Genomic DNA, 27,081 nt, shown 5'->3' on the forward strand with positions numbered 1-27,081 from the left:
GCATCTCAGACTCAGGGAATCTCTGCTGCTTCCCTCCCAGTGCTAATGGCACACCTGTCCCCATCCCAAAATGGGAACCCAAATCAACAGTTTTCTGGACTTCAGACAGCTCATGTATTCCCAAACCACAAAAATCACATCCAGCTTGAAAATAATCCCCATCCCTGGTGCTGGGGGACTCCTGTGCAGAGCAAGTATCACCCTGAAGAACAGTATGCAGGACAAGGGCTCCCATATGGAACGATGCACAGCCCCAGCAAGCTCCCTGATCCCTTCTCAGCTCCGAGGTTCAATTCACCACTCAGGCAGAGGAAGTCAGAAATAATTCCAGAAAAGCCACAATCAAGTGAGCACTCAGGCCAGCAAAGTCTATTGTTCCTTTGTCTCTCACTATATTATCTGTGTCCCCTGGGAGCTACATTATTGCCTGCAATATATAATGTGATTTGCTTGTTTTCCATGTCTGCCTCATTTTTCTTAGGCACAGCACAGGAGCACCTTCAGCCACGCACACCCACTGCAATGTATGTGTTCCTCCAATGGAGGAGGAGGAAGAGGATGGGAGAGGAGCCAGGATGGGACCTGAAGCAGGAGAGAGGGGAGAAACTGCAGGTAACATGAAGTGGGACAAAATGTTGTCTGGAAATTAAAAGGACACAGAAAACCCACTAAATGGAGGTGATTCAGGGAAAAAACAGTGTTCTTCCATCCTCCTTCCCTCTGGAGAAGAAATGTCACCAGGTCTGACTAAAAATCAGGACCTACTCAGTGCAGGGACTAAAGTAGCTAAATTAAAGCAGCTGAAGTTGGAGGTAGGGAAATAATATGGGAAATGAGAAGTGGATGCAGCAAGCTGGGACCACATGGGCTATATGGCCACCCTGAAAGATTTTTGGACATTACTGTGACCCTGCAGGTTAATGGACCAGCTGCCAGGGTTTGTTGGGAGCAAGGAGGATCTGTCCCCCAAGATATGGTTATGGTGTCCTAACAATTCAACAGAGACTATGATATAGTTCTGGAAATGACTGTGCCATGCCCTGTACTGCTGGAGATGGGGTGTGAGGGGTGTGTGTCTGTGTGTGCACATCAGCAGAGAGGTTTATGAAAGACCCAGGCACCTCAAAGGACCTCACTGTTGAGAATAGAGGCTGTTCCTTAAATTATGCTGAGAAGTGCCATCTTTATATATCACTACACATTTCTTCCTGCTGCAAGGCCAAAAAATCCTCTATCTGTATTACAAAAAAGGGAGCCTGACCTCAGGCTATGATCTAAAATACAGAGTCACACAAGTTTACCCTTGCAGTGATTCTTCATCCTTCCCGTGCCAATTCTTTGTCCTTTTGCTAAATGAAACTTTAATGGCTGGGAAAGAGCTCCTTACTTTCATTCCTGGAGCAAAGCAGTCAAGTGCAAAGAGGGCAAAAGTCTTCAGAAAACAGAAAGCTTAAAAATATTCTTTCTGGCCTAATTTGCAAGCTCTGGGCAAGGCAGGGGCTAGTGCTGAAGAATCTGCACAGGGTCTCTCCAGCCCCACAGTCTATGCAGGGAATTCAGGCACTGCTCACAAGGTCGTGCATCAAGTGCTCTTTCCTGTGCTCAGCAATTCCACCTCCTCCCAGGGAATGCATCACTGTCTAACCTGGTATCAGAGTCATCTGACATATTTCAGGAAGTTTTAGTTGGTAGCAGATCTAAATTTCATGAGTAAAGGATACAGCCTCCAGCTCAGGTCTGGCTGGCCCGGAGGTTTGTACCACGCTCACCTTCATGACGCTGCACGGGGGGATGTGGAGGCTGTGGCTTGGACATTAGCATGACACCAAGGTTGTTGGGAGTGAATACAGCTCAATAATGTAACAAAAAGAAAGAAAGAATATGAATGGATGAAAAAAAAACCCCAATTAGTGACCTCAGCTTCATGAGTCAGTTTGAGTCATTTGGATCCAGGTCAATAAACATTTCTCTTCCTCACTCAGCACTGCACTGGCATGGGCTGAGGGTTTCAGGCTGGCTATTGATGACCCTCTGCCTCTCCTTTTCTAAGGTTGCCCTGCTGAGCAAGATCAAACCTCCTTCCCCCTTCATTTCTCAGCATCCCCAAAGAGGAGAAAACTCAGCCTGAGTGTGTTCCCTCTTTCATTTGTGTTCCCTTTGGAATATGCAAGAAAATGCAGGAAGAACTGGCTAAGCCCACGCTGATACTCTTCACAGAAACAGGGATTTCAAATCCATGCTGACACTGTGGCCCACCTCAACAGCTGCCCATCACCCCATGGCGAGGGCTCACCTTGGAGAGCAGTGGCACCAGTGGCACCCTTGGCACTCTGTGATCTCTCCACTGCAATATGGAGAGCCTTTGGAAAGGGAGCCCAGGTCTCCCCATGGAGCAGTGAGATTTCTGCACTGAAGCTCCTCTGGAAAGCCCAGACAGGACCCCTGGAGATGAAGCTTTTGCAGTGTGATCAAAGAGACTCGCGGAGATGGCAAGGAGGATTAATGCTTCTGCAAACACACAGTGAAAACGTCTTAGTTATTCCAGTGGGGTTTTCTCCAAAGGGGCCTAAGGGAGTTGGGCACTTAGAGCTCACTTGGATCCTTTATTTAGTTTGCAAATCCTGCGCTGCAGCAGTGCAGCAGTGTGACCCCTGAAGCATTACTTTCTGAGCGTGTCTGCTTGAGTGAAAAGCTGAATTGATTCTGGCTGTGTTGGTGGCCTCCCACAGCTGCTCCTTGTCCGTGTCGGAAGGAGCGAGGAGGGAGCGAGGAGGGAGTGAGGAGAGAGCGAGGAGGGCGCGCGGAAGGAGCGAGGAGGGCACGAGGAGGGCGCGAGGAGGGAGCGAGGAGGGCACGAGGAGGGAGCGAGGTGGGCGCGAGGAGGGAGCGAGGAGGGCGCGAGGAGGGCGCGAGGAGGGAGCGAGGAGGGAGCGAGGAGGGCGCGAGGAGGGAGCGAGGAGGGAGCGAGGAGGGAGCGAGGAGAGAGCGAGGAGGGCGCGAGGAGGGAGCGAGGAGGGAGCGAGGAGGGCGCGAGGAGGGCGCGAGGAGGGAGCGAGGTGGGAGCGAGGAGGGCGCGAGGAGGGAGCGAGGAGGGCGCGAGGAGGGAGCGAGGAGGAAGCGAGGAGGGAGCGAGGTGGGCGCGAGGAGGGAGCGAGGAGGGAGCGAGCTTGCCGGTGGGAACAGTTCAGGGTACAAAGTATTTAAAGAAATAAATAAGGGACCAAGTGAAATCATGTGGATGGACTCTGTGTTCAAGGGAGTCACTGAGAGCAGCTCCAGGTCTGATTTCTTGCACAGGGGTTTATGCTGGACAGCACTTGCTGGAGGATGCTCCTCATGGCAGATCCAGGCTGAGAGTGACCTCCTGCTGAGTCCCCCACAGTGGATTTCACCACCATCTCTAAGAAAGCTGCAGGAATCCCTTGTTTCATGAGTTTGGTTACTCTTCACTGCTCACATCTCCCTGTACTTTTTTTTTCTCCTCCATCACCAGCCTTTTACAGTTAAAAACTGTAGGAAGAAGACTCAGGAGGGGTTTTATTAAACAGCTGGTTACATGTTCATGCTGACCTAATCATTCCTACCATCACTTCTAATCCTGTTGTGGAGGATTCCAGCTCTGGGAAAACAGTATAAGGAAGCTGGAAAAAAGGCAGAAACAATAAACAAAGCACCTGTTCTAATGCAAATGTTCCTCATGATAATAATAATATAATAATAATAATAGTAATAATAAAAATAGAAAGATCACAGTCAGGCTGCTTTCCAAGCCTTTCCACTGCATCCCCTGGCTTTCATTTCACCCCCATCACCACAAACTGGACAGGGAGCCCCATCCACTGAGCCTCTGGACAAAGCAAACGGGTTCAGCATTGTTGGGAAACATGGCACACATGTGACATGCTATTGTCCCTAATTTGATTAATGAAGCCATCACTCTAACAGGCCATTCCACACCCCCCAGCACCTTGTTACTAACCCACGCCAGGAACTTCCCAGCACAGCATTAATTCCCCAGTACTTGCCTTTCCCAACCTTGTCAGGTAATTGTTTATGAAAAGATGAATGTATACAATAATACTGGGTGAAGGGAGCTGATGTATGTGGTGTTAATGAATGAAATAATCAGTTTGGTAATAACTGGCATGTGTATTTGTCAAAAAGGGACCAGCAGGACATTAGCATTCTGCAGCCACTGAACCTTTATCTCCTGGTCTTGTGTTTGACAACCGCCCCCAGATAGTCCATGAATAAAATACAGAGTAGTACCCAGACATAATTAAACTGCCAATGTGCATGTACCTAAATGAACTTGATATCTTAATGACACAAGATAGCAGGCGAATAATGCAGGCGGCACGGAAGGGATGTGCATAAAGAACACAGACATCGTGGCTGGCGCTGAGGCGCTGCCCGCGGGGACCACCCTCGCCAGCGGTGGCTCCTCAACCCCCTGGTAGCATGTGGGGCATTTCTTAGCATGTGGGGCATCATCTGTGCTCCCACATTGCTGAGGGCACCTGTGCCAGGGCTCACCATGCCGGCATTGAGGATGGAGTATCACCCCTCTTAGGGCAGGGACTGGTGTCCTGCAGGGCTGTGGTCACAGAGGATGGGGCTCTCAGAGTGGCCACCTGGCATGTCTTGCCCTCCCCCTCCAGAAATGCCTCCTTTGTCCCATCTCTCTGCACCCCTCACCCCTCCTGCTGCATCCCTCCTTTGTCCCATCTCTCTGCACCCAATCCTCACCCCTCCTGCTGCATCCCTCCTTTGTCCCATCTCTCTGCACCCAATCCTCACCCCTCCTGCTGCATCCCTCCTTTGTCCCATCTCTCTGTACCCAATCCTCACCCCTCCTGCTGCATCCCCCCTTTGTCCCATCTCTCTGCACCCAACTCTCACCCCTCCTGCTGCATCCCTCCTTTGTCCCATCTCTCTGCACCCAATCCTCACCCCTCCTGCTGCATCCCCCCTTTGTCCCATCTCTCTGCACCCAACTCTCACCCCTCCTGCTGCATCTGCTCCTCCAGAGACCTCTGGCATGCTGCTGTGCAGTAGACATGATTTTAGGAGCACTTAACATGATTAGATTACCAGACTTGTTCTTTTTTTACTTTTTTTTTCAGCATGGAGATGGTTTTCGAGGAAAGTAGCCACTCCTTGGGGACGGGATGCTCAGAGGATGTCCCAAGATAACTCAGCTGCATGTGCAGAGCCACAACCTCATAAGCCCACTATCCATAGACATCAAGCCAGATGTGCCCTCTGCCAGCACCCATGGGTGCAATCCTTCCTCCAGAGGATGCCAGGCACCCCTGGCAGCTATTCCAGCTGTCCTTACAAAACTGCTCCAGTGTGATGCTGCAGGCCACAGGCATTTGCTCCCAAAAGGCAGGTTTGATTACCCCTTCTTTGGGGTTGCACCACACTGGGCTTCTACTCCACCCTGCTCCAAAGGTAATTGTCACTCATTGCTCTAATGGCTCTAATTTTAGCAGTAAATGAGCTAAGTGCAAACTATCAGTCTTATTAAAGGAAATAATAATAGGAAACCAGAGCACACGCTACAGGGGAAGCAACAGTCCCCCAGTACAGGGAATGCAGCCCTGCTGGTATTTGACAGTAGCAGAGTCCCTGCCTGCAGCTGATGGAATTCCAAGGTATTTGAATACAATAAGCTCAGCATGTAGGAAAACAACCAGCTCGATATGACTCTGTCCTGATGTAATTGACTGGGGGCTCAGAAATTGTCACAAAGCCAGCATGGGAAACGTGACCTGGAACAGGTCCTATCTCCCTCTAAAAAGGAGATTAGGGAAAAGTGCTTAATACAAAGGAAAAAGGTACAGCATGTTTGAGGGAAAACATCTTAAATCCCTGCCAGTGTCCAAGGCCAGGTTGGATGGGGCTTGGATCAGCCTGGTCTAGTGGGAAGTGTCCTTGCCCTTGGCAGGGGGTTGGAATGAGATGGTTTGTAAGGTCCCTTCCAACCCAAAACATTCTGTGACTCTATGAATACTCAGTAGACAACACAGCTGGGACCTGCACAGGGAGAGCCACACCGAGAGCTGGAGGAAGCACATCAGGTGTGATGCAGGATGGAGTATTGAGATGGGTTAAAAACCATAATTTCTGTTTGGGTCAGGAAAGGGAAAGGGTGGCACCACTGTGATCCAGCCTGGGAGGCGATGGGAGTAACCTGGGAATGTGCTCTCCTCCATCATGTCTTGAGCAATGACAGTCACCATTAGAACAATGCAGCCAAAGAGCTCTGGGTCACTGCCAGGTGAAACCTTCACATTACTGCACTCAGTCCCTTTCCCCCACTGGATATTTGGCCCTGACTGCCAATTCTTTAACCATTGCTTTCCCTCCCAGGAAAGACAACCCCATGGTGCACCCTCAGGAGACAGTAATGGGGATTTCATTAGATTAAATAACTCCGATGAACCCCTGAGACCAACAGCACTTTAAACACAGAGCTCGGAGTCAGAATTACTGTTATTTAACATTGATTAGATTACAAGGCAAACCCAATTTTTCCCTAACCATATCAAGGCTATGAGTTACCTAGTGGGAGATGTTAAGGATGGCATTCCTGGAAATCTGTGCTGAGGGGGGGGGCCACGCCTGAGTCAGCAATGTCGGGGTGACCCACGGGCTTCTGTCTGAGAGTCCTTCTGCAGAGAGCATGAGCAGGGCTCAGGGAGTGTCCCCATTGTCCCTGCTCTTGCTTTGCTCCAAAGCTGGGAGGGCAGATGCATCTGAATCTGCTGTGTTGGCTTATTGCCCCCTCCAGCAGGAGTATCACCAGGAAATAATTGGGCCTTTTTGACCCATGGCCCTGCCATGGCTGAGGCCATTAATCACCCCCAAGCTCCCTCCTGACTCTTTTGCCCCTGGAGTCCCAGAGCAAGGGATGTGCCTGGTGGCTGTGCCACTGCCCATCACTGGTGCCTGCAAGGAGAGGAGGGTGGGAGAGCACTCAGTTCTCTCCTTTCTCTTCATGCCCAGGATCCTGTTGAAATTTGTTTTATGGCTCTGGATTTGGAGTCGGTTGGGCAATGTTGGGCAGGGCAGGAGTGGGACCATCTCAGGGTCCCACTCCTGTAGGGAGGTGTGGAAGGTGCCCCCTCCCCAAGGGCAGTGCAGGGATGGGATGGCTTTCAGTGCACACTGCACTTTCCCTCCTAGTGTGCTGGGTATTTATTGCCTGGCTTGGGAGAATAGCTAGGACAGAGCTTCCTCTGGACCCCTTGGCTGAGTCATCTTTGGAAGCCAAGGGGTCAAACAACCCCTAAATGCATTCCCTACACTGGGCAGAGCTGCTGGCAGATCCAGGGAGGCTGGGCAATCCCAGCAGCAGGCAGACAGGCAAGAGCACAGCCCTCTCAGACAGACAGACTCCCACGAGAGTTGGCTCAACTGCTGGTGCAAAACTCACTGGTCTGATAAATCTGGCATTACCCTGGGGATGGTAAGGAAAAGGGGAATTTCTGCTGCAGCTGGCTTCCAGCAATGAGGTGCAGAGGTCAGGGCACCCACTCTGGGCTAACCACAGGCTATTCAGCAGAAGATCCCAGGGATGGAGAGGAGAAGCAGGGGACATGTCCAGCCATGCTGGAACACCCAGTGGGCTCCAGTGTGGATCCAGACTCCTCCACCCCACTCACCCCCACATGTCCCCAGAGGGGTGATGGCCAAGAAAGCCTCCAGGTGCAGCCAGGGTTGAGTACAGCCCTGCAGGTCACCCCAACCTTGGGCTTCATTATCTGGGTGTGGGCTCACACCTGCTTTTACTGTGCTGCTCGATTTGACCAACAAAACCAAGGGCTTTAATAAAATCCAGAGTCGCTCATAATTTTAAGCCAGATTTACTCCAGAGGAAACACACCCAAATTCCTTCCTTGCCTCTGCAGCCACCACCCTTGATGTCTTTCACATCTACCTTCCAAGGACTACAATATGACTGAGCCCAGGCAGCTTCCGAGTGAGAGCGGGGCTGGGTCATTGCAGAGAAAACAGCAAGAGCATGTGCTGGGGATATGATTGTATTGTCCAAAAATAAATAACAATTTAAAATTCCAATGCTGTGATAGCATAATTCTCATATACCAAAGGATCCAGAAGTTTTACATCTTGCTTGGGAAGGGTGGTGGGTCCCAATGGATAAATCAAGCCCATGGTTTCTCCTGCAGGAGGAGAATCTGAGCGATGCTGATGCCCAGTCTGGTGAGCTGCTGCCCCACCACATGGCCTGGCAGAGGCAGGAGGTGATGAGGAAGCACCAGTTTCTTTCTCCCACCTCTGTTTTGGGGCAGGCTGGAAAGGAGAGCAATGAATGCTGGATTTTACTCTCACCAAGCCCCCTGAATAGCCAGGCTGCAGGAATGGGAGGGAACAGCAGGCATGGGGGCACATCCAGGCATCCACTGTGACCCAGCAGTTTGCTGCCACTCAGCCAAACAACTCAACTGCAATTAGGAAGCACCAAGCAGATGAAGCCACAAGCTCCAAGGCACAGCCCCCCCTCGAAACCCGGCGCTGTCAGCTCAGCTCGCAGGGGCAGCAGGTCCCCGGGATGTGACAGAGGGCCACGACCCCCTGTGTGGGCAGGGCAGAGCTCAACCTGTACCACAGCAAACAAAGCAGCCCTGGTGCCTGGGCAGGCTGTGCTGACCCCGACCCGGGGCACTGCAGATGGTCAAACTCAATTAACTGCCGTGTGTGGCATCTGGGTCAGGCTGTGGAGCCCTTCCCCTGGCTCAGCCCCTTCGGAGCCTCCCGGGCTAACTGCCTGTGTGTCCTACTGAATTCTTCTGCAGGCTCTTCCAGAGCATTTGCTGGTGCTGGGAGGGAGGGTGGCAGGCAGAGCAGCACCATGCCTTGTTCCAAAGGCAGCTCTGGGGCTGAGTGCCTCTAACCTGGGCCCGCTGCCTGTGCTGGGCCGAGCAGGGATCACACCTCAGGCATGTGGAAACGTGATTTCAACCCAATGTGGCTCCATGGGCATCTTCTGCATCTGCCTGTGGTTGGAGCAAACACAGCCCAGAGAGGGCAATGCTGGAGGGATGGACTTGGCGCTCACTGGCTGCAGGGAAGCTCAGTCCCAGCCCCACTAGGAGCACCTTTACCAATGACCACAGTGTTTTGTGGGTATCTCATCAGCATAAATCCACTTCATGGGTGGGGAAAGTGAGGCATGGGACAGAACAGACCCTTGCTCACCACCAATCAGCCAGCTGAGTGTGTCCCAAAGCCACCTCAGCGACCCTGGATGACAAAGCTGGGCATGGTGCTGTCAGGGCCATGGCAATGCCCATTCTGTCCCCAGGAGCTCAGCAGGTGCACAACAAAACCCCACTTCTGGCCCCAAGGAGGGTCCATCTGAGCAGCTGGACAAGAAACATCATGGTGCTCAGTACAAAACATTTAATGTCTGGCCTTTCATACCTTCACCTCTTTGCTGTGAAATGCACCTCCAGCCACAGGGAGTAGGACCAGATGATGCAGCATTCCTGTGGCATCTTCCCTGGGACACATATCACCTCCCAGCCATTCACACCCACCCATGGGCTGGGGGTTTTTGTGCTTGCTGCCTTAAACCCAGGCTCATGTCCTTAAACTGGGGCTCATGTCCTCCCTCCAGGCAGCAAAACCCTCCAGCAGATGGGCAGGAATGAAGAGCCAGGGGAGCAGCTGGATGATAAACCACTCCAAATGTTTGCAAAGCAAATGTTGGTCCTGGCGGGGCTGCAGCAGCTCAGCCCACAGGTCACTGCCATCCCTGCTGCCATGGCACAGAGGGGCAGTCTCAGGTACCCTGAAAGCCCATCCATGTGATGGGATGCTTCAGAAAGTTCAGCTGTACCTACCCAGATCTCATCAGCCTGTAAATGACATGAAGGATCTTTTTTCTTTGTATCTGGTATGAACTGACACAGTTCACACCCATCCAGGCTCTTCAGCACTAGAGATGATGGGCAGCAGGGGTTTGATGGTCATTTATACCCACATTCCCCAGACCATGGTGCAAAGTGCAAGTTTCCCTTCCTTCTTCTCTATCAACCACTGGCCATGTGATGCCAACTAGAAAATCCATCCCCTTCCACAAAGTGCATTTCTAACCAAATAACATCCACCATATTTCCCCCCACTAACAGTTATGGGAAGATGAGCTCTCTGGGTCACCCTGGGGTCCTCCTGATCCATGAGCCAGCAGCAGCAGCAGACTCCTGAGGACTCCATCAGCTGGACTCTGCTTCTGGTCCATCACGTTCAGCAGCTCCTGATGCATCTTTGCTAAGCACCTCTGGAGTCCTTTTAGACTCTTTTAGCCAAAATACTCCCATGACAGCCTGTTTCTCAATCTCACACTGATAAAGTCCCTATATGTGCTTCTTTTCAATCTGTTGCTGGTAGTACAGATGGAGATATGAAAGGGATGGCCACTGCCTTCTCAGCCACCCCATGAAATCTCCTACGAGCAGCTTCTAGACCTGGGCTGCAGAGAGAGTCTTTAACAGAGCTAAGAGAGAGTTTCACAGCTCAGAGCCACTCGATCACACAGTGCCTGAGTGCAGGGGAGGAGGAAATGTAAGATGGACAGTGAGCACTGAGGAGATACAGACAATACTGAGTGGACTTGCAGACACAGCCAATGCTGTGGCAGCTGTGGAGCTGGAGGAGTGATGGCCCCCAGCCCAGAAGGTGGGAAGGACATTCCCAGGACAAGGCAAAGCCATTCCATTACTAACACAGCAGTAGAACAAGTAAACCCCCCATGGGCTCAGAGAGCTGGTCACCACTGTCCCAAAGCAGCTGGTCTGCACAGGTACCAGTGTATCTACCTGCACATGTGCCTGTGCTCAGCATCTTCCTCCTGCTCTTCCTCCTCTGCTGGGGAAGCTGGGTGGGACAGGGCACACAGGGCAGCCAGGTGTTGGTGGAACCACCACACAGAAGCCAAGACTCCCCAAGCCCTGCACAGGAGGTGTCTGCACCAGCTGTCAACCCCAAACCACACTCCTGTGGCCCAGCTGTGCACGTCACTGCCTGTGCCCTGCTTGCTGCAGGCAGTGAGATTTGCCTTTTGTGTTTTTCTCCTCCTTCAGAGATGACAAAGGCACTAACAACCTTTGTCACACAGGTACAAGACTGCTGAACACCAAGCAAACATTTAAGGGTAAATACTCATATTCACACAGCAGAGTTCAGCAGTGCAAGAGGGCAGGGTTATTGCACAACATTCGCTTCATGCCTTGCTGTGACACGCAGCTTTTGCACACAGTAAAAACCTCAAATTATCTTTCAAAGCAACCACTTCCCAGCTATCAAAAGCCAACCACCCTGAGCTCTGTGGTGGGTCTCTGCCAGCAGCACAGTGCCCAGCAGGCCCATGGACAGGGAACAAAGATGACTGGAGCCAGTTGAAACTGCAGAGGTAATTTTTAGGGGCAGAGACTAGAATTACCTGAGCTGGAAGTCAGCCCAGATGTGGGGATTAGCACCCTCAGCCCTTGTGAGAGGAGTCAGGGGAACTTTTCCTGACCTGCCGCCTGAGGAGCAGGTTGAGGAACATCCTGCTGCAGTTGTTGCAAAGCAGAACCAGGGGGAATATGGCTGGTGCTGAGTGAAGCTCAGTACATGCTGAACACCCACGGCCAATGCTTGAACCAGCCAACCTCCCCTCCTGCCACAGTCAGAGGAGATTAACAGCAGCTGGAGCTACAGGGCAAGAGGTCCCATGTGCCCAGTCTTGCCCAGAAGCTCTAGGTGCTTCTCTGCCTGTTTCCTCATGGGCAGAGTGGAACATCTTCCATTCCACCAATGCTGCTGAAGACCATGGCACAGCACTAACCCAGGGACCACCTGCCAGACCCAGGGAACAGGATCAGCCATGCCATGGCTCTGCCAACATCTCCAACCACTGAGGTTTTGGGAAGTAAGAAACACCACAGATAAGGCCACTGACCCAGCACTTGTGTCTCAGAGCAGGGAGATCTCCCCCACTTCTGGCTCTGGCACACCACTCGGCCTCCTCCTGCCATCACCACTTTTACCTATGCAAATTACAGCATGTTAATGGCACAATACTAATTGCACCCAGGATAACCCTCTGCTCCTCCATCCAGGCCTGGGGACCCTGCCATGGGAACAGGACCCCCAGGAGCAGGGAAAAGCTGTGCCTTGCTGCACCATGACACTCAGGGTCCTCACAAACAGCTTCTTATTGAAACTTAAAGAAAAAACTTGGCAATGCCCAACCTGGAGTTCAGAAATGTTGGAAACCAAAGGGATTTAAGGAGCAACTTTCCAACTGAGGGAACGACTATGGAGACAAAGTCCAGATGCAAAATAGGGAAAGCAGCATGTCCAGCTGCTTGAAGCACATCAGAAGCATGGTGTACCATTTAGGAGCATGTTTTGGCTCCCTGTACACCACCTCTTCTGAGCTTTGCACCTCCTGCCTTTCCCTTGCTAACCCAGCACCGAAGGTGTCAGCACACAGAACTTCCCCCAGGTAGGAAACCCACATGTTCCCTCACTTGTTTTACTGAGCTGGAATGTGCCAATGGTTGGGGATTTCTCCCAGACTGGACTTCCCAAACAGTCCAGTTCAGATACTGCAAAAGTGTTTAAATAATGTCAAAAGATGCTCAATCTTACCAGACCATGAAAGCAGAAGTGAAATGGCAATGACAAAATGCAGCAGTGGGAGTTAAAAGCTGCAGATGTGAGCACACAGACCCACATAAACCATGGATAAACACGGAAACCAAAACCATTGGATTTGATAATTTTTCATAAAAGGCTTCCCCAGAGAGCACAGGCTGTGAGAGGGAGTCCTCTTGCAAAGGGCAATGGTAGAACAAGTCAGCCTGGCTCCTTGGAATTTTAAGCAAAAAAAGACACCACTAAAGAGAAATATATAAGAAGAATAAAAAAATAGATGGATGGATGGATGGATGGATGGATGGATGGATGGATGGATGGATGGATGGATGGATGGACGGATAGATAGATAGATAGATAGATAGATAGATAGATAGATAGATAGATAGATAGATAGATAGACAGATAGCCAGCTTCCCATCTTGATGTTGTGCTTGAAACTGAACATCTCTCCCCAGGGAATGCAGGAAGGGCAGTTGTGGTCAGACCTGATCTCCCTTAAGTTACTGGAGTCAGTGGGTATGGCTGGAACAGGGGAAGCTGCTCCATCTCCCACAGCTGGGAGCCAGGCAGGATCCTGCTGAAGTTGCTGTGCTGGCATCCACAAACTGCAGGGGCTGGTGCAAGGAAGGTGTCCAGATGCCTGGAACTGTCCCAGGGGGATTTTCTTATGTGACACTTGGGCACAGCTGCTCAGCCATAGGGAAAACAACCACACAAGGCTTCCAAAGCTCCCCTGGGGCAGTGATGGGAAGTTTCTCCTCCATCTCCCACCAGAGACGTACTCGACAGCAGCCTCGAGCCTGGGGGAGTTTGAACAGGGATCTTTATGTCTCTGCAACAGATGGTGTTGCAACAGAAAGAGCACGTAATGAATCTCCTCACTTCCAGGAAGCAAGAAGGATGGTCTTGCCATGCACGGAGGGAACGGGCGATTTCTTTTACTGAAAGATTTCCTCCTGCAGAAACACATCGTTTGGTGAAAGAAATGCCAAGAATAATTCACTTCCTCAAGCAACTCTATTTATATTCTCACTGTGGGCACCGTCCTGCTCACGTACCCCCCGGCACTCACAGGGCTCAGGTGGGCACAGTTTGGAGCTGAACATGTTTAACTCCAAACCATGAAAAACTGAATTTCCCAGGAGGTGAGTTATGCAGGAGACAGAAAGAAACACCAGCCACTGTCACGGTCCTTGGGATGACCCCAGACCTTACATGGGGCTTTGTAGTGGGGTAAGATCCCAGTATCCAACTCCAGCAACACGACTTTAACTGCAACCTAATCCACTTCCCTCCCGTAATACCTGCATGTAATGAGTATTTGCAAAGATTTATGGCCACAACACCCGCCCCTGCTGCCCCTCACCAGCCTCTGCTGTTCCCCTGCAAAAGCAGTTTGAGTTACCTCAGGATTCTCCAGGGGAAAAGCACAATTAGCAGCTCAGGAGTTTCAATGCCTACATCAGGGAAGGGGCTCATGGGGGTTTATTCTCAGGTTTTCTGATCACTTGCTGTTTGCTCTGAACTCTTTGGAAAGGCAGCAGTTCCCTTCCCCCTCCCCAGACCTAACTGCTCTTATTATAGACTTCAAAAGGTCGGGGTGAAATCCTAGCTGGGCTGCAGTGAACAGACACAGTGGTGGTGATGGTGTGGCCAGAGCATGGCCCTGGACCCCAGACTCCATGTAATGACTCCTAGGAGGGCCTCCCCAAACTCTGAAGGCAGCAGAGCCATGGCAGCAGGACAGGCTTATGTGCATAGGTGAGGATTTGCAAAATCCAGCCTTAAAGGGGGACTAGTGGCTTAAGCTGCTTCTCTAAAGTGTATCCCACTTTTTGCCATAAATGGGCTCTCGCCCCAGCCAGCTGCAGCTTTGTGCTGCTTTCCACCAGAGCCAGCTCTGAGAATTTTACTGACAACATCTTGGACAGTCAAGGTCATATTTTCACAATTGCTCAGCACCAACATGCAGGGCCAGGGGAACCCCATTTCCAAATGGGGTGGATGGGGAAGGTGCTGATCCCTGCAGGGACTGGGGTGTGAAGCAGTACTAAAGAGGAGGGTGGGTCTGTTGACTTCTGAACCTCCCTGGTATAACCCCATGCAGACCACAGCACCTGTAGACAAGAGTCCAATAAAATCCTAAGTACTTATTTTGATGCTTTCTGATGGGAATGTGATTGACTTCTCCTAATATGCCAACTCAGAAGCTCATTCCATCATCAGGAATAGACATGAACCCTGGATAAGAACTTCTCCATTAACATAAAACAGAAGGGATATGCAGAAATGCACAATCCTTAAAATAATCACCAAAAATAATAACTCTTTGGGGTCTTTTTAAGGATTAGAGGCAAAAAGCCCAGCCCCAGGTCTTTGAAGGTAGACCTTGTGTAGAGGTTGTGTCTGGATAGTGCCAGCCCTGGATGGTCCATCCATCAGGTGTTCAATCCACCTCACAGTGAGAGGACAGCCAGCCAAAGCCATGCCAAGGCTGCAGGACCTCTGGCAGGGTTCACCTGCTTTGGGAGCTACTTAACTCACAGCATAGCCCAACAAGCTCAGACTCCAATCCTCCCTCACCTCTGTGCTGGAGGTGCCACAGGGCCACAACCCTGCTGTTCCCCTCTGCAGCACAGGGCACTGACTTCCCTCCCACTTTATAGATGGGCAAACTGACGCCATGCCAAGGCATCTCACCAGCAGTGAGGTGCCAACCTTCAAACTATTTCAGATCTACTGAAGTGCTTTGGAGCATCAAAGTTCAGATCACACACAAAGGCAGCGGCAAAGCACAGGAGCACCAGAACCAGACTGTCTTCCACAGTCTCAGTGACCCCAGCCCTGATCTCATCCAGCATTTCCAGCGAGCTCCTTCTCCCTCGTGCTCTTCCCCAGCAAAGAGAGATCCCTTCAACCACCTTTAAACCCACCTCATCCTCTATCTCCAATGCCTCCTTGCCCAGGAGATCCAACCAAAGCACGCACTCCCCACAGCCTGCGTCAGGGGCTCAGCCCATCTCCACCTGTTGTTTACAGTGAATTACCTGTGCTTTGGGGTCAAGACCACCTTTTGTTCCCTTTTTATACAGCACCTGGCCCTGTGAGCTCAATACAGGAGGTGTCTGATTACACAGCTAATAAATAAACAAGGGCCTTGATCCTCTTCAGCGTGTCCAAGGCTGCAATTTCCAGCAGGCTGTGCTTGAAGCTGTTAGTAATTCAGAGGTGTTTGGGAGATGAGATGTTCCCAGGACAAGGAGAAGGTGCTGCTAAACCAGACGTTCCTACAGGCAGGTGTGCACACAAGCAGGGAGTGGGAAACCCAAACCAGCTCAAACTCAATGTACAATGGCACAAACCACGCTCTGGGCAGGGCACACCTTGAACACAAAGACCTGGAGTTCCTTGCAGAACCAGCAAGGAAACCAGAAGAAAGGTGGGGAGATGATCACTTACAGACAATCCCAAGCTGCATCATCTCCCTTATGCAGTAAGGTCTTTCCTCCTGATGCCCACCTGGTCCTGCTCCACCTTTCATGAATTGTACTCACTGCCCCAATATCCTCTCTGGCATCACCCACACACTCCTGCCCCTCATGCCTACACTCCCATCCTCCCTCCAAAGCTTACACAGCACTCACAGACTGTGCTGCTGAATTATGGTGACCCCAAACCCTCAGGACCTCCAGGCACTCCAGTGCTACAGGAGCAGCCTGAATTGTCCATCCCCAGCTCTGATTTCACTCTGATTTGAGGCACAGAGGATGGGAAACAGAAGAAGGAGGGATGCAGCTGCTCACAGCTGCTGTAAGCACATCCCCTCCCAACAAACCTCCTTTCCTCCATCCCAGACCTCTTCAGCAACTGAGATGTTCTCTGCTCCCTTTGGCTCAGAAACATCAGTGCTTGCCTAGATTACAAAGAAGCAAGGAAAAAAAAAAGAAAGCAAGCCTTGGAGAAAAATCCCAAGAGGACATTAATTAGGAGCCAGAACTCCCCAGCTCTGGAAGCATTAGGGAGGAGCGATACTTAAACTCCCAACCTGATGGAGTAACTTTGAATGATCTTTCATCTTCCTCTGGATCGAGTGTACTCTAATGACATTAGCTTGGCTTCACTCTAGTCAAATTGGCATCGGTGCTACAGAGCAGAGATTAAAACATACAAAATAAATGTTCCCGGGGTGACTGACAGTATAATGACATTCCAACAGGCAGCTCAATCAGCGCGAGACTAACAAAGGATCAGAGGGAACCAGCCAGATTCGCAGTATCACCCGCAAACACTGATATTTTCTTTTAATCCAGACATTTCTTTTACATGACTGGCTCAGCCCCTGTTCTTGGGAGTTTTCCCCAGGCTGTACAGCCGTGCTGGGGTGGGGGATGGCAGTTGAACTCTATTAAAGCCCATGCTCACCTGCTATTGAACTCGGTTAGCTCAATAGCCTTGTTCAGGGCTGGAGCAGCGATCTCAGCGCTGAAGTCAATGTGAGCATTGTGGGCTGCCCCCTCCCTCCTTTTGTCCCTGTACGGAGAGGGGACTCACAAACCCAAAACAGAGAAACCTCCTTTCGGCACACAACTGCCCTTGAGAATCAGCCCACACATGGGCACACACGGAGGTGTCACACTCACCAAATTAAATCCCTCAGAAGCTTTTTACAAAGTCAGCCTCTCGGTAGCACAGCTGCCCCTTAGCCAGGGCTGTAAGAGCAACACTTCATTTAATGGATGGCGTTTCCATGCACTGTGAGACCCGCAGTAGGTGACATAACTTGCTGTCACTAAACCTGTGCCTCATGAGCCACTGCCCTACAGGTACCACCACCTGCCCAGCTGCTCCAGGAGCATCACCCTCCTGCTACAGACACAGCTCAGCCAGTTTCTCCACCCTCACAGCATCTGCTGCTGGAGCTGCTCTTTTGTTTCCAGGAGGAATCTTGGTCCCTCTCATGCCCAAAAACCCCACAGCCATCCTGCCATGGTCCTGGTGTGGCATCCCTGTGACAGCCCATCCCCACGCTCCGGTGACAACAGCATCATCTGCAAAGGGTGGCTGGCTCTTCCCTCCTCACCAGCCTGTGTCACTGCAACAGCCCCCAGGTTTTTGTTGCCTGGGACAGGGCGCTCCCTGCCCGCGCCGGCTTCCTGCGGGCGCTGAAAGCAAACCCAAGTGTTTATACCTTGTAACGATGCTGTTTAGTCTGACCGCTGGGAAACAGCAGTGGACGTGAAACCTAAGCCCCTGATGCCAAAGATAAGGAATGGGGACCCCTGGCAAACATCTGGCCATTTCCCCGGCACTGATCCCTCATCAAAGATTACAGCAAACCCATGGAGAGAGATGGGTAGTTTTTTAAATGAGTATTTATAACAGGCTGGTAACTGGTGACCAGAGGGCTGACAACGCAGCTCTGCCATCGCGCCTGGACCCCGTGTGTTAGTAAAGATTACTCATACAAGCAAAGGCAGCAAGATTAGGTCTCAAAGGAATAATCCCATACAAAGAATTCACTGTACCTCAGCCATCCACAGGGCTAATAAAAAAAAAAAAAAGACGAAACGCAGTACATCAAGTACCAGAACAAACAAACTGCAGCAATTAACGGGAGAACTCATGTGCCAACTGCTAAAACATAATGATTACACAAACAGCGCGCGGGACAGCACCTCCAAGTAAGGGCTGAAAGAGCAAGACCAAACCTCTGGAAAATTAAATCCCCTCCACCAAGGACTGTACTATGCCCTAAATGCCTGTGGCTCCTCCTCTGTCTAGGTCTGCACTCCTCGTTCAGAGACTGCTTCCAGAAGCGGGTCTATCCCACTGCCATCTGCTCCTCAAGGCTTCGAGAGCATCTTTGATAAATGAGCTTTTCTGCATATCCACCATAAATTTTATAGATGCCACCCCACAGCCATGTGTTTATTTTTCAAAGTCAAGACTTGATTAGAGTTCTTGAGGTTTTTCAGAATCATTTTCAACGTTTCCTTTCTGCTACAGGGTCAGCATGTGGAAATTGGATAAGCACAGACTAAAAATATAATTCTGTAGACAGCTTCAGCCCACACGAAAGGAAATCTTCCTTCTCGGAGAACCCACACTCTGCTGCCTGCAGAAACTCGGCGTGTTTCTGACACTGGCAGATACACAGGGAAGCTCATCCCTTCCACGTGTTAAGACTTCTATATAAACACTCGGACTATCAGTACTATCCTACTCCACATTTCAATGCTGTCACCACAAGCTGAGCCAAAATCATCATCTCCTCTCTGATAATAGCTGGGCTTAACACCAAAGGAAAACAAGCTCCAGGGGTACTCGAAGCCCTCTCCTTTTCGCTTGTTCATTCAAGAAAGCCACAAACACAGACACACTCTGCAAAAGAGCAGTTTCCCCCCCACCCCAACCGATCTCTTCCATAGGAATCTGCCAGGAGACGCTCCTCTATTAACTTTAAAACACACAAGGAAAACATCTAAACACCATCAGTGAGAACCTTCTTGGCACTAACATTTACTGGCTCGTTCAAAAGGGGGCACCTTCTATTTTGTTTAAGGCAACACAAATTCATTGAAAGCCGAACCCCATCTACCTTTTTGCTCGTTTCTCAGGCAAGATGAGCGTGTGGGTCACGCTCCTGGAAATGACATTTTTCATTACTCATTACTGGGATGCTGAAATATTTACATGGGAAACAGGTATTTTCTCCTCACTGACCACAGGATAGCGGCTTCTAACGCCTGCATTGCTGAGCTGGGGGTTGTGAGAGGTGGCGATCCGATGCTTTGCGAGGGGAGGCAGCCGGGGCTGCGGGATGGCTCGGCTGAGAGTCACGGTGAGCCACAGGTTCTGTAAAGCCCCCCTGCCCCGAGAGAAGTAGGGCAGCAGCAGCAAGATGTTTGGGTGGCCCGTGCTGCTCGCGGGGGGGTTACCTCTGCCTCAGCATCCTCGGTGCGATGGGGCACCCACTGCTCTTCCCATTGTTGCAGGGGGGCACCCACTGCTCTTCCCCGGGCTGCAGGGGGGCACTCCCGGAGGGACCCCGAACTGGGTGCGCTGCTCAGGGGGCTGGGCGTGGGGGGAGAGCAGGGTCAGGGAATTCAGGGGTGGGGGAGCGGAGAGCCGGGAGGGAATGTGAGGAAAGACAGGCTGGGGGATTTGGGAGCGGGGACGAAACAACGGATGAAGCGAGCGGCTGGGGGAAGGAGAGCGCGGGGAATTAGGGAACACACACGGGAGCTGGGGGGATTGAGGGGCGAGGCGGGGAGGATCGGGGGATGAGAAAAGGATCGACGCGGGGTTTGCGGAGCGGGGACAGGGCTGCGGGGCGCCGCGAGTTCGGGAGCCGCGGGTGGGCGGCGGGTCCGGGCGGCCAGCGGGGGGCACTGCCGGCTCGGCCACGGCCCCGTCCCCAGCCCCATCCCCGGCCACGTCCCGTACCTGTACCAGGCGAGTCCCCGCTCGTAGTTGCGGTCGAAGAAGTGGGGCTCGGCGCCGACGGCGCGCACGTCGGGGTGTACCCGCAGGAACTCCAGCAGCGCCCGCGTCCCCCCTTTCTTCACGCCGATGATGATGGCTTGCGGCAGCCGCTTCGTGCCCTCGCCCAGCAGCAGCGTCAGGGTGCCCGCCGTGCCCGCCGCGCCGCCCCCGCCGCCCGAGCCGCCGGCCCGGCTCCCGCCGCCCTCGGCCGGCACCTCCGCGCCCGGCGCCGCCTCCTGCCGCCGCCGCCGCTGCTTGAGCCGCTGCAGGAGCCGCTTGCGCCGCGCCGCCGCCGCCTGCCAGGGGGGCAGCTCGGCCGAGCCCCCCAGGAACCCGCCGCCGCCGCCCTCCTCCTCCTCCGAGGCGGCGCCCGCCGCGATGATGGGCCCGGGCAGCGTCTGGCAGCGGTCGGCCAGGCAGTAGAAGACGTAGAGGGACATGAGGAGGGAGCAGAGCATCACCAGGAACTTCTTGAAGATGCTGCGGGGCAGCGGCTCGGCGGCGGGGGCGGCCGCCGCGCTCACGGCCATGCTACCCCGAGGCGGCGGCCGAGCGCCCTGGCCATGCTCCGCGGCCGCCCCCCGGCGCGGCCCCTCCGCGCTGCGCTCCGCGGTGCCGGGGGGCTCCGCGCTGCCGCATCCCCGGCGCGGGGGCCACGCTGCGGCGGCGCTTCAGGGGGGCATCCCCCGCGGGGGGCGCGGGGGCGGGTTTGGGGCAGCGCGGAGCCGCCCCCGCTGCCGCTCCGGGGCCGCTCCGGGGGAAGCGGGGCCGGGGATCGGCGCGGGGATCCCACGTGCGGCGCCCGCCGCGGAAAAACTTCGGCGGAGACATCGCCGGGCGCGGGGCGGAGCGGGGCGGGTAGCGGGGCCAATGGCGCGGCGGGGGCGGGGGGCAGAGCCGCCCCCGGACCGGCCCCGACAGCGCCGGAGGGGGGCGGATCCCGTCGGGAAGCCGCTGCTGAGTCTTTTCGGAGGGAGCGGGTCTATACGGGAGGTTGTCCCAGAGGGTGTGGGGATGTTCCGGAGGCTGTCCCAAAGGGTGCGGGGATAACTCTGGAAACCGTCCCGGGGGACGCGGGGATACTCTAGAGGTTGTCCCGGGAGGTGCGGAGGTGGCAGGGAGACTGTCCTGGCGTAGAGGGATGCGGGAATACCCTCTAGGCTGTCCCGGCGGGTGTGGAGGTGACCGCGAGATTGTTCCCGGGAGCAGAGGGATGCGAGAGCCCCCCAGGAGGATGTCCCGGGGATGCAGGGACACCCTGAAGCTGTCCCGGGGGATGCAGGGACATCCTGAGGCTGTCCCGGGGGATGCAGGGATGCACTGAGGCTGTCCCGTGGGGGCGCAGGGATGCACTGAGGCTGTCCCGGGGGGTGCAGGGATGCACTGAGGCTGTCCCGGGGGGTGCAGGGATGCATTGAGGCTGTCCCGGGGGATACAGGAACACCCCGAAGCTGTCCCGGGGGATGCAGGGATGCACTGAGGCTGTCCCGAGGGATGCAGGGACACCCCGAGGCTGTCCCGGGGGATGCAGGGACACTCCGAGGCTGTCCCGGGGGTGCAGGGATGCATTGAGGCTGTACCGGGGGATACAGGAACACCCCGAAGCTGTCCCGGGGGATGCAGGGATGCATTGAGGCTGTCCCGGTGGGTGCAGGGATGCACTGAGGCTGTCCCGGGGGGTGCGGGGATGCATTGAGGCTGTCCCGGGGGGTGCAGGGATGCATTGAGGCTGTCCCGGGGGGTGCGGGGATGCATTGAGGCTGTCCCGGGGGGTGCAGGGATGCATTGAGGCTGTCCGCGGGGGTGCAGGGATGCATTGAGGCTGTCCCGGGGGATGCAGGGACACCCTGAGGCTGTCCCTCGGGTGCGGGGATGCCCCGTGAGGCACAGAGGTCTGGGTTAGCGTTTCTCTCGCTGCTGACTGCTTTCCAGCCCGCGGACAGGCTCCTTTGGCAGCCGAACTCCGCAGGACTTTTCCGTCCAGCCCGTGCTGTTTGTTGTAACCCCGGTGTCTGTGCTTTGTCCAGCTGTCTATCTGTTCATTCAGATTTTTTAACTCCCCACCTCAACCCCGCCAGACCTGAGAACAAAATACCCACATAAAAAGACACAAATACCTTTACATGGAGGAACAGTCCCCATTAAACCCAGTGCAACCACTGACAAGGGTGTAAAACAGTCACATTATCAGCCAACAGCTACGCTGAGCTCTGTCCTGAACACAGCACAGAAAGACCAAAAATCAGACTTTTCCTTGTTCACTTGCACAAGTTGCCCCCAGGCTGACTGCAGAATCTGGCCCACAGTTTGTAAGAAATATCTACAAACACAACACGATGTTGCTCTCGGAATTTGCTCTTCTCCTTTGAGAGTACATAAAATGTGGAAACAGCTCTCAGCTCCATGCCTCGGCTGCCTGATTCTAAGGGCTTCATTATTTCATTGCCTGTGGGAATGCCCTTTTAATTTGAAATGTTTGTCATAGATTATAGAATTTTTAAACAAACTTGCACATGAAACACTTGACTTGGATCTTTTTTTTCCCCCTTCTGTTTGGTGTGGACCTAGTTGAGGAATTAAACTTCAACTGCTTGGAAATAAAGCTGGTGTATCCACAATTATTCAATGAAAAGGAGAGGGAAAATCGCAATGAATTATAATCAGCCATCTGCAGAGCTGGTTGCCTAATAAAAATATGTTTCCAAATAGCAATCAGGCCAAAATTAATAACAAATGTTATTTGCAATGAATTATTCTAATAGATCTTCTCCAAACTTTATGGCATTATTCCTCTTTAGGAAAAGAAACTTACCTTGAATATATGGATTTCCCAACCCACACCCACTCCAGCTGCAACACAGCCAGATCACTTTATCTGAAATTAGTGAGTGTGATTCCAGCTCTGTGGGTTTGGTGACTTCAAGATACAGGAGGATTTCAGGTATTTCAATGCTCCAACATGTAAGTAGATGCCTGGTGTGATTTACAAAAGGCCATAAGCAGGTTAGGCCCCCAACACCTCTAGGCAACTACTTACATCATTAGGAACCTAAATGCCTTTATAAATCTGTGCTCTGATCCAGCTCATTGAAGTCAATGAAAAGACTTTGCTGACATCAATGGGCTTTGGAGTGGGCCCTGCAGAAGGAGCACAATCAATGCAAAGTGGTTTGACTTCTTTATGCTGGTTATTGTGATACTTTTTTCCTAGACACTTAGAACAATGCTACATTTTCTGTTGGAATAAATGGTCATTCAAAATGGAGGAAAACAGAAGAGAGAAGTGAAATCAGTGTGAGAGAGTGTAGATTGTGTATCTGCTGGGCTTGGATCACAGGACTCCTGTTTGCAGCATTTTTCCTGGAAACATTGCTGAGAATCTCAGCTTTCCTTTAAAAAGTCACTAGTTGCCTAGGGAAAATATGACCAGAGCCTATTTAAAAAGTTCCAGTGTCTAGAAAGCAATAAGCTAAATATATCTGTATTTAAAACATCCTTATGATATTTAAGGAAAACTTGTGATTTTTTTTCAGCCCCTGACTCATCGATTCTGCCTTTTGGGGCTGAAGGCTCCGATGGCTCCCCAGCCAACAACAGCTCTCAGAGAAGGAAGGTGTCTTACACCTTAGAAAGGGCAATACAGGGAAATATTGCATACTTTCACCCCTCTGTACCCCACATTGCTGTGGACTCTGTTAGTACAGCTGAAAATCTTAGATTCTTTATTAGCAGACTGGTTTGGGCTGTATTTTTGGGTGAGTTTTTCTTACTACAAAGACCAGTTGCCAAATGCTATACTATAAAGCCAGAAAAATTATGTGGCTGACATCATGATATCCAGTTCTGAGAACGTACACTTCTTATCTGTTCTAGCCCTGCTGCAAAAATAACCCTTCTCAGGGATAACTTAGGTTTTTTTAATGTCTTGAGTTTGGAGAAAAAGGTGCTTTTCATTTAGAATCACAGAATCATAGAATGGATTGGGTTGGAAAAGACCTCCAAGATCATCGAGTCCAACCCTTGGGTCAACTCCAGTCCCTTTACCAGATCATGGCACTCAGTGCCACGGCCAATCTGCGTTTAAAAATCTCTAGGGATGGTGAATCCACCCCCTCTCTGGGCAGCCCATTCCAATCCCTGAGCACTCTCTCTGCAAAGAAGTTTTTTCTGCTCTCCAACTTCAGTTTCCCCTGGCAGAGCTTGAGCCCATCGTGCCCCCTTGTCCTATTGCTGAGTGCCTGGGAGAAGAGACCAACCCCCACCTGGCCAGAACTTCCCTTCAGGCAGTTCCAGACAGTGCTGAGGTCACCTCTGAGCCTCCTCTTCTCCAGGCTAAACAACCCCAGCTCCCTCAGCCTCTCCCCATAGGGTTTGTGCTCCAGTCAAGCAGCTTCTTGCACAACTGACTTAACATTTTTAGCACAGCCTCTTTTATTTTCCTGTTAAATTTGTGTCACGTTGATCGATCTGCCCATCTCAGAGCCTTCCCCTACACACATCACAGACCCAGTGAGCTTCTCCCAAAGCCTGGCAGCAGTGTTTGGATGCCTTGGGGTGCTGGGATCCCTGGGGTCATGGGCACGTGGTCACCCTCCCTGGTGGGCTGGCAGGTTGGAGGGGAGTGTGGCCACCCCGATGTACAGGGCTGTGTGTTGTGCTTGTGACTCACAGCTCTCTGGCACCAATCCTGCTGCTGGCATGGGCTCAGCCCTGGGATGATCCTGGCAGGTTCTCCTCCATGATCCTGTTTGCACTCGCTCCTTACCTTGCTTGCTTGTTCCTTTCTCCTTTTATCTAATCACTATTTTATTGCTTGCTCCCCTCCTGCCTCCCCCCAGGAATGCTCTGTTGCACAAGCCATTTCGAGCTCTCCTTCTGAGAACAAGTAGGGCTCTTCTCCCAGCACTGCTGGTGCCAAAATCCCTCCACCACCACCACCAGCAGCCAGCAAGGTTTCCTACTTCAAATGGGCTGATTTGGGATGCCCTTCATGGGGGCACTGAATAAACAAACCTAGTTACTTACTGGGAGAGAGCCCTTTGGCAAGTGAGTTTGCAAAAGCTTAAACTGAGTAACCCAAATCCTCTGTAGCTTTGGCAAATGAGCTGAAGACTTCACTTCCACTGTGTATTTCCAGGTGCTTCCATCCAAACAGGAAAGAGGAAGGCTCCCAGCTCGGATGCCCCGTGCATGCCCAGCCTGCACTGGCCCCAATGGGATGCCTGTATTTTTTCCCCTTTCCCAGTGACCCGTAGCATAGATGGGATCAGGGGTTAAACTGGGAGTATGGTGGAAAAGGGAGCGGGGAGCCCGAGGCTAGCACAGCTTACAAGTGATTATAAGGTCTGAAGGCAAAGGGAACTGCTGCCTGTCAGGAAGCTGCTGCTGAAGAAAACATCCCATTGTACCGGGGAGATGGAGTATGGGACAGAGGAGAGAGAAACAGATTGATAACCGAGGGGCGATGTGACCCCGCATGGGCTCCAACAAAAGCCCCTTCATCTTAAATGAATAGGAACAATGGCTAATGGGGACAGGCCAGCAGTGGCCGCGGATCTGAGAGTCGGAGGAGAGGGAGGAGGCAATGGCGGCTCCTGTTCTACCCAAATCCTCTCTTGATCTCAATAATCTCCTGGGCTTTCCCCGCCTTGAAATCACACAGAAAGTTCAAGGACTTTTTGCCTTCAGATTGTAGGGACACTCATTGTCCTGGAGAGCTGGTGAGGTGTGTCAGGGGTCGGCTGCTGGGAAGGGCCCCGGAGCAGGGCTGGAGTGCCAGGCATGAGATGCTGCTGTGTCCTGGGATGTCCTGGGATGTCCTCAGCCCCAGGCTGGCAGTGGTGGCAGGGGCACTGTGGCTGCTGGATTTGTCCTGGCACTCACTGGCTCCTGGGTGGGTTCCAGCTCTACTGAACTTTTTGGGGAAGAGTGTGCGTGGATGTACAGAGGCTGACACAGACAGGTCCCAGCTGAGTGCTCCCAAATTATTATAAAAATAATTGTGGTCTTTCTCTTGTGGGGTCAGCAGGGCCTCCTTAGGTACAGCATATGCTGAGGGTGGGCAGGGCATGAGGACACTGGGAATGGGAGTTGCATCCCCATGGAGCATCATCACAGGCTGAGCAGGCAGGGGTCAGGGGTAGCTGCTGAAGATGTGATGGAGAGCTGAGCAGTGCATCCAGTGCCGGGGGTTTTGTTGGAAAGGTATCTTGAAATATCAAGCCAGAGACACTAAAAATGTAGGGACAGGATTTTGTTTTTATTTTTAATAATTCTGGGGGGGTTTTGAAGAACAAGGGTATCCACAGGAAATATCATATAGCCAAGGGAAAAAAAAAGAGGAAAAAGAAGTTTTGAGGGAGTATTTTCACCCTGTACTCTCATAAGCTGAAAAAATTACCTGGTCTGTTGCAGAATTTGCAACGCCTGTGCCCAAAAACCAAATAGACCTGGGAGCAGAAAGCAGATGAAATCTGAGTCCTGCTTTGGCTGAGGCAGGAGGCCACATATCTCTGTACCTGCTGCCTGGCCATGGCACTCCTTCCACCTTGTACCTGATACCTCCTGCCCAGCAAGAGGTGGAGAACAGGCCAGCTTGATTAGAGAGCTGGCACAAGACATGAGGACATCTGGGAGGCCTCGGATCAGGAGCATGAATTAATAAGAACTGGTAAGAGGAGGAGACTGAATGGGATTCAGAGCCCCAGAGGGAGCTCGTCGCTGCCAGCCACGGTGCCCGGCTGCTGTGGGCAGGGTCCTGATTTCTGGACCTACTCTTCCCAAGGCTTAGGGCGATACCTCTGCCATGCAGGAGGGCAGAGCATGGTGTCAGCTCCTTGATGACTCAGCCTCCCATGAAAGAAGCTGCTGCAGAGGCTAGAATGGGCTATGGACCCCCAGGGCCAGCAGGATTGTGCC

The 27,081-nt window shown here is 52.4% G+C and overlaps 1 protein-coding gene across 1 annotated transcript in view; it reads right to left on the minus strand.

Annotated features, from left to right (window-relative positions):
• Positions 1–20,972, minus strand: part of LOC139680694 (heparan sulfate glucosamine 3-O-sulfotransferase 3A1-like) — a 35,650-nt gene extending 14,678 nt beyond the window's left edge. Inside the window, exon 1 of the mRNA XM_071573562.1 lies at positions 20,125–20,972. Within this exon, the coding sequence (XP_071429663.1) occupies positions 20,125–20,693 (569 nt within the window). The 5' untranslated portion in view covers positions 20,694–20,972. The remainder of the gene's footprint in view (positions 1–20,124) is intronic.
• Positions 20,973–27,081: the final 6,109 nt, after the last annotated feature.

This window comes from Pithys albifrons, chromosome 19 (assembly GCF_047495875.1).
Source record: "Pithys albifrons albifrons isolate INPA30051 chromosome 19, PitAlb_v1, whole genome shotgun sequence".
Taxonomy (NCBI): Eukaryota; Metazoa; Chordata; class Aves; order Passeriformes; family Thamnophilidae; genus Pithys; species Pithys albifrons.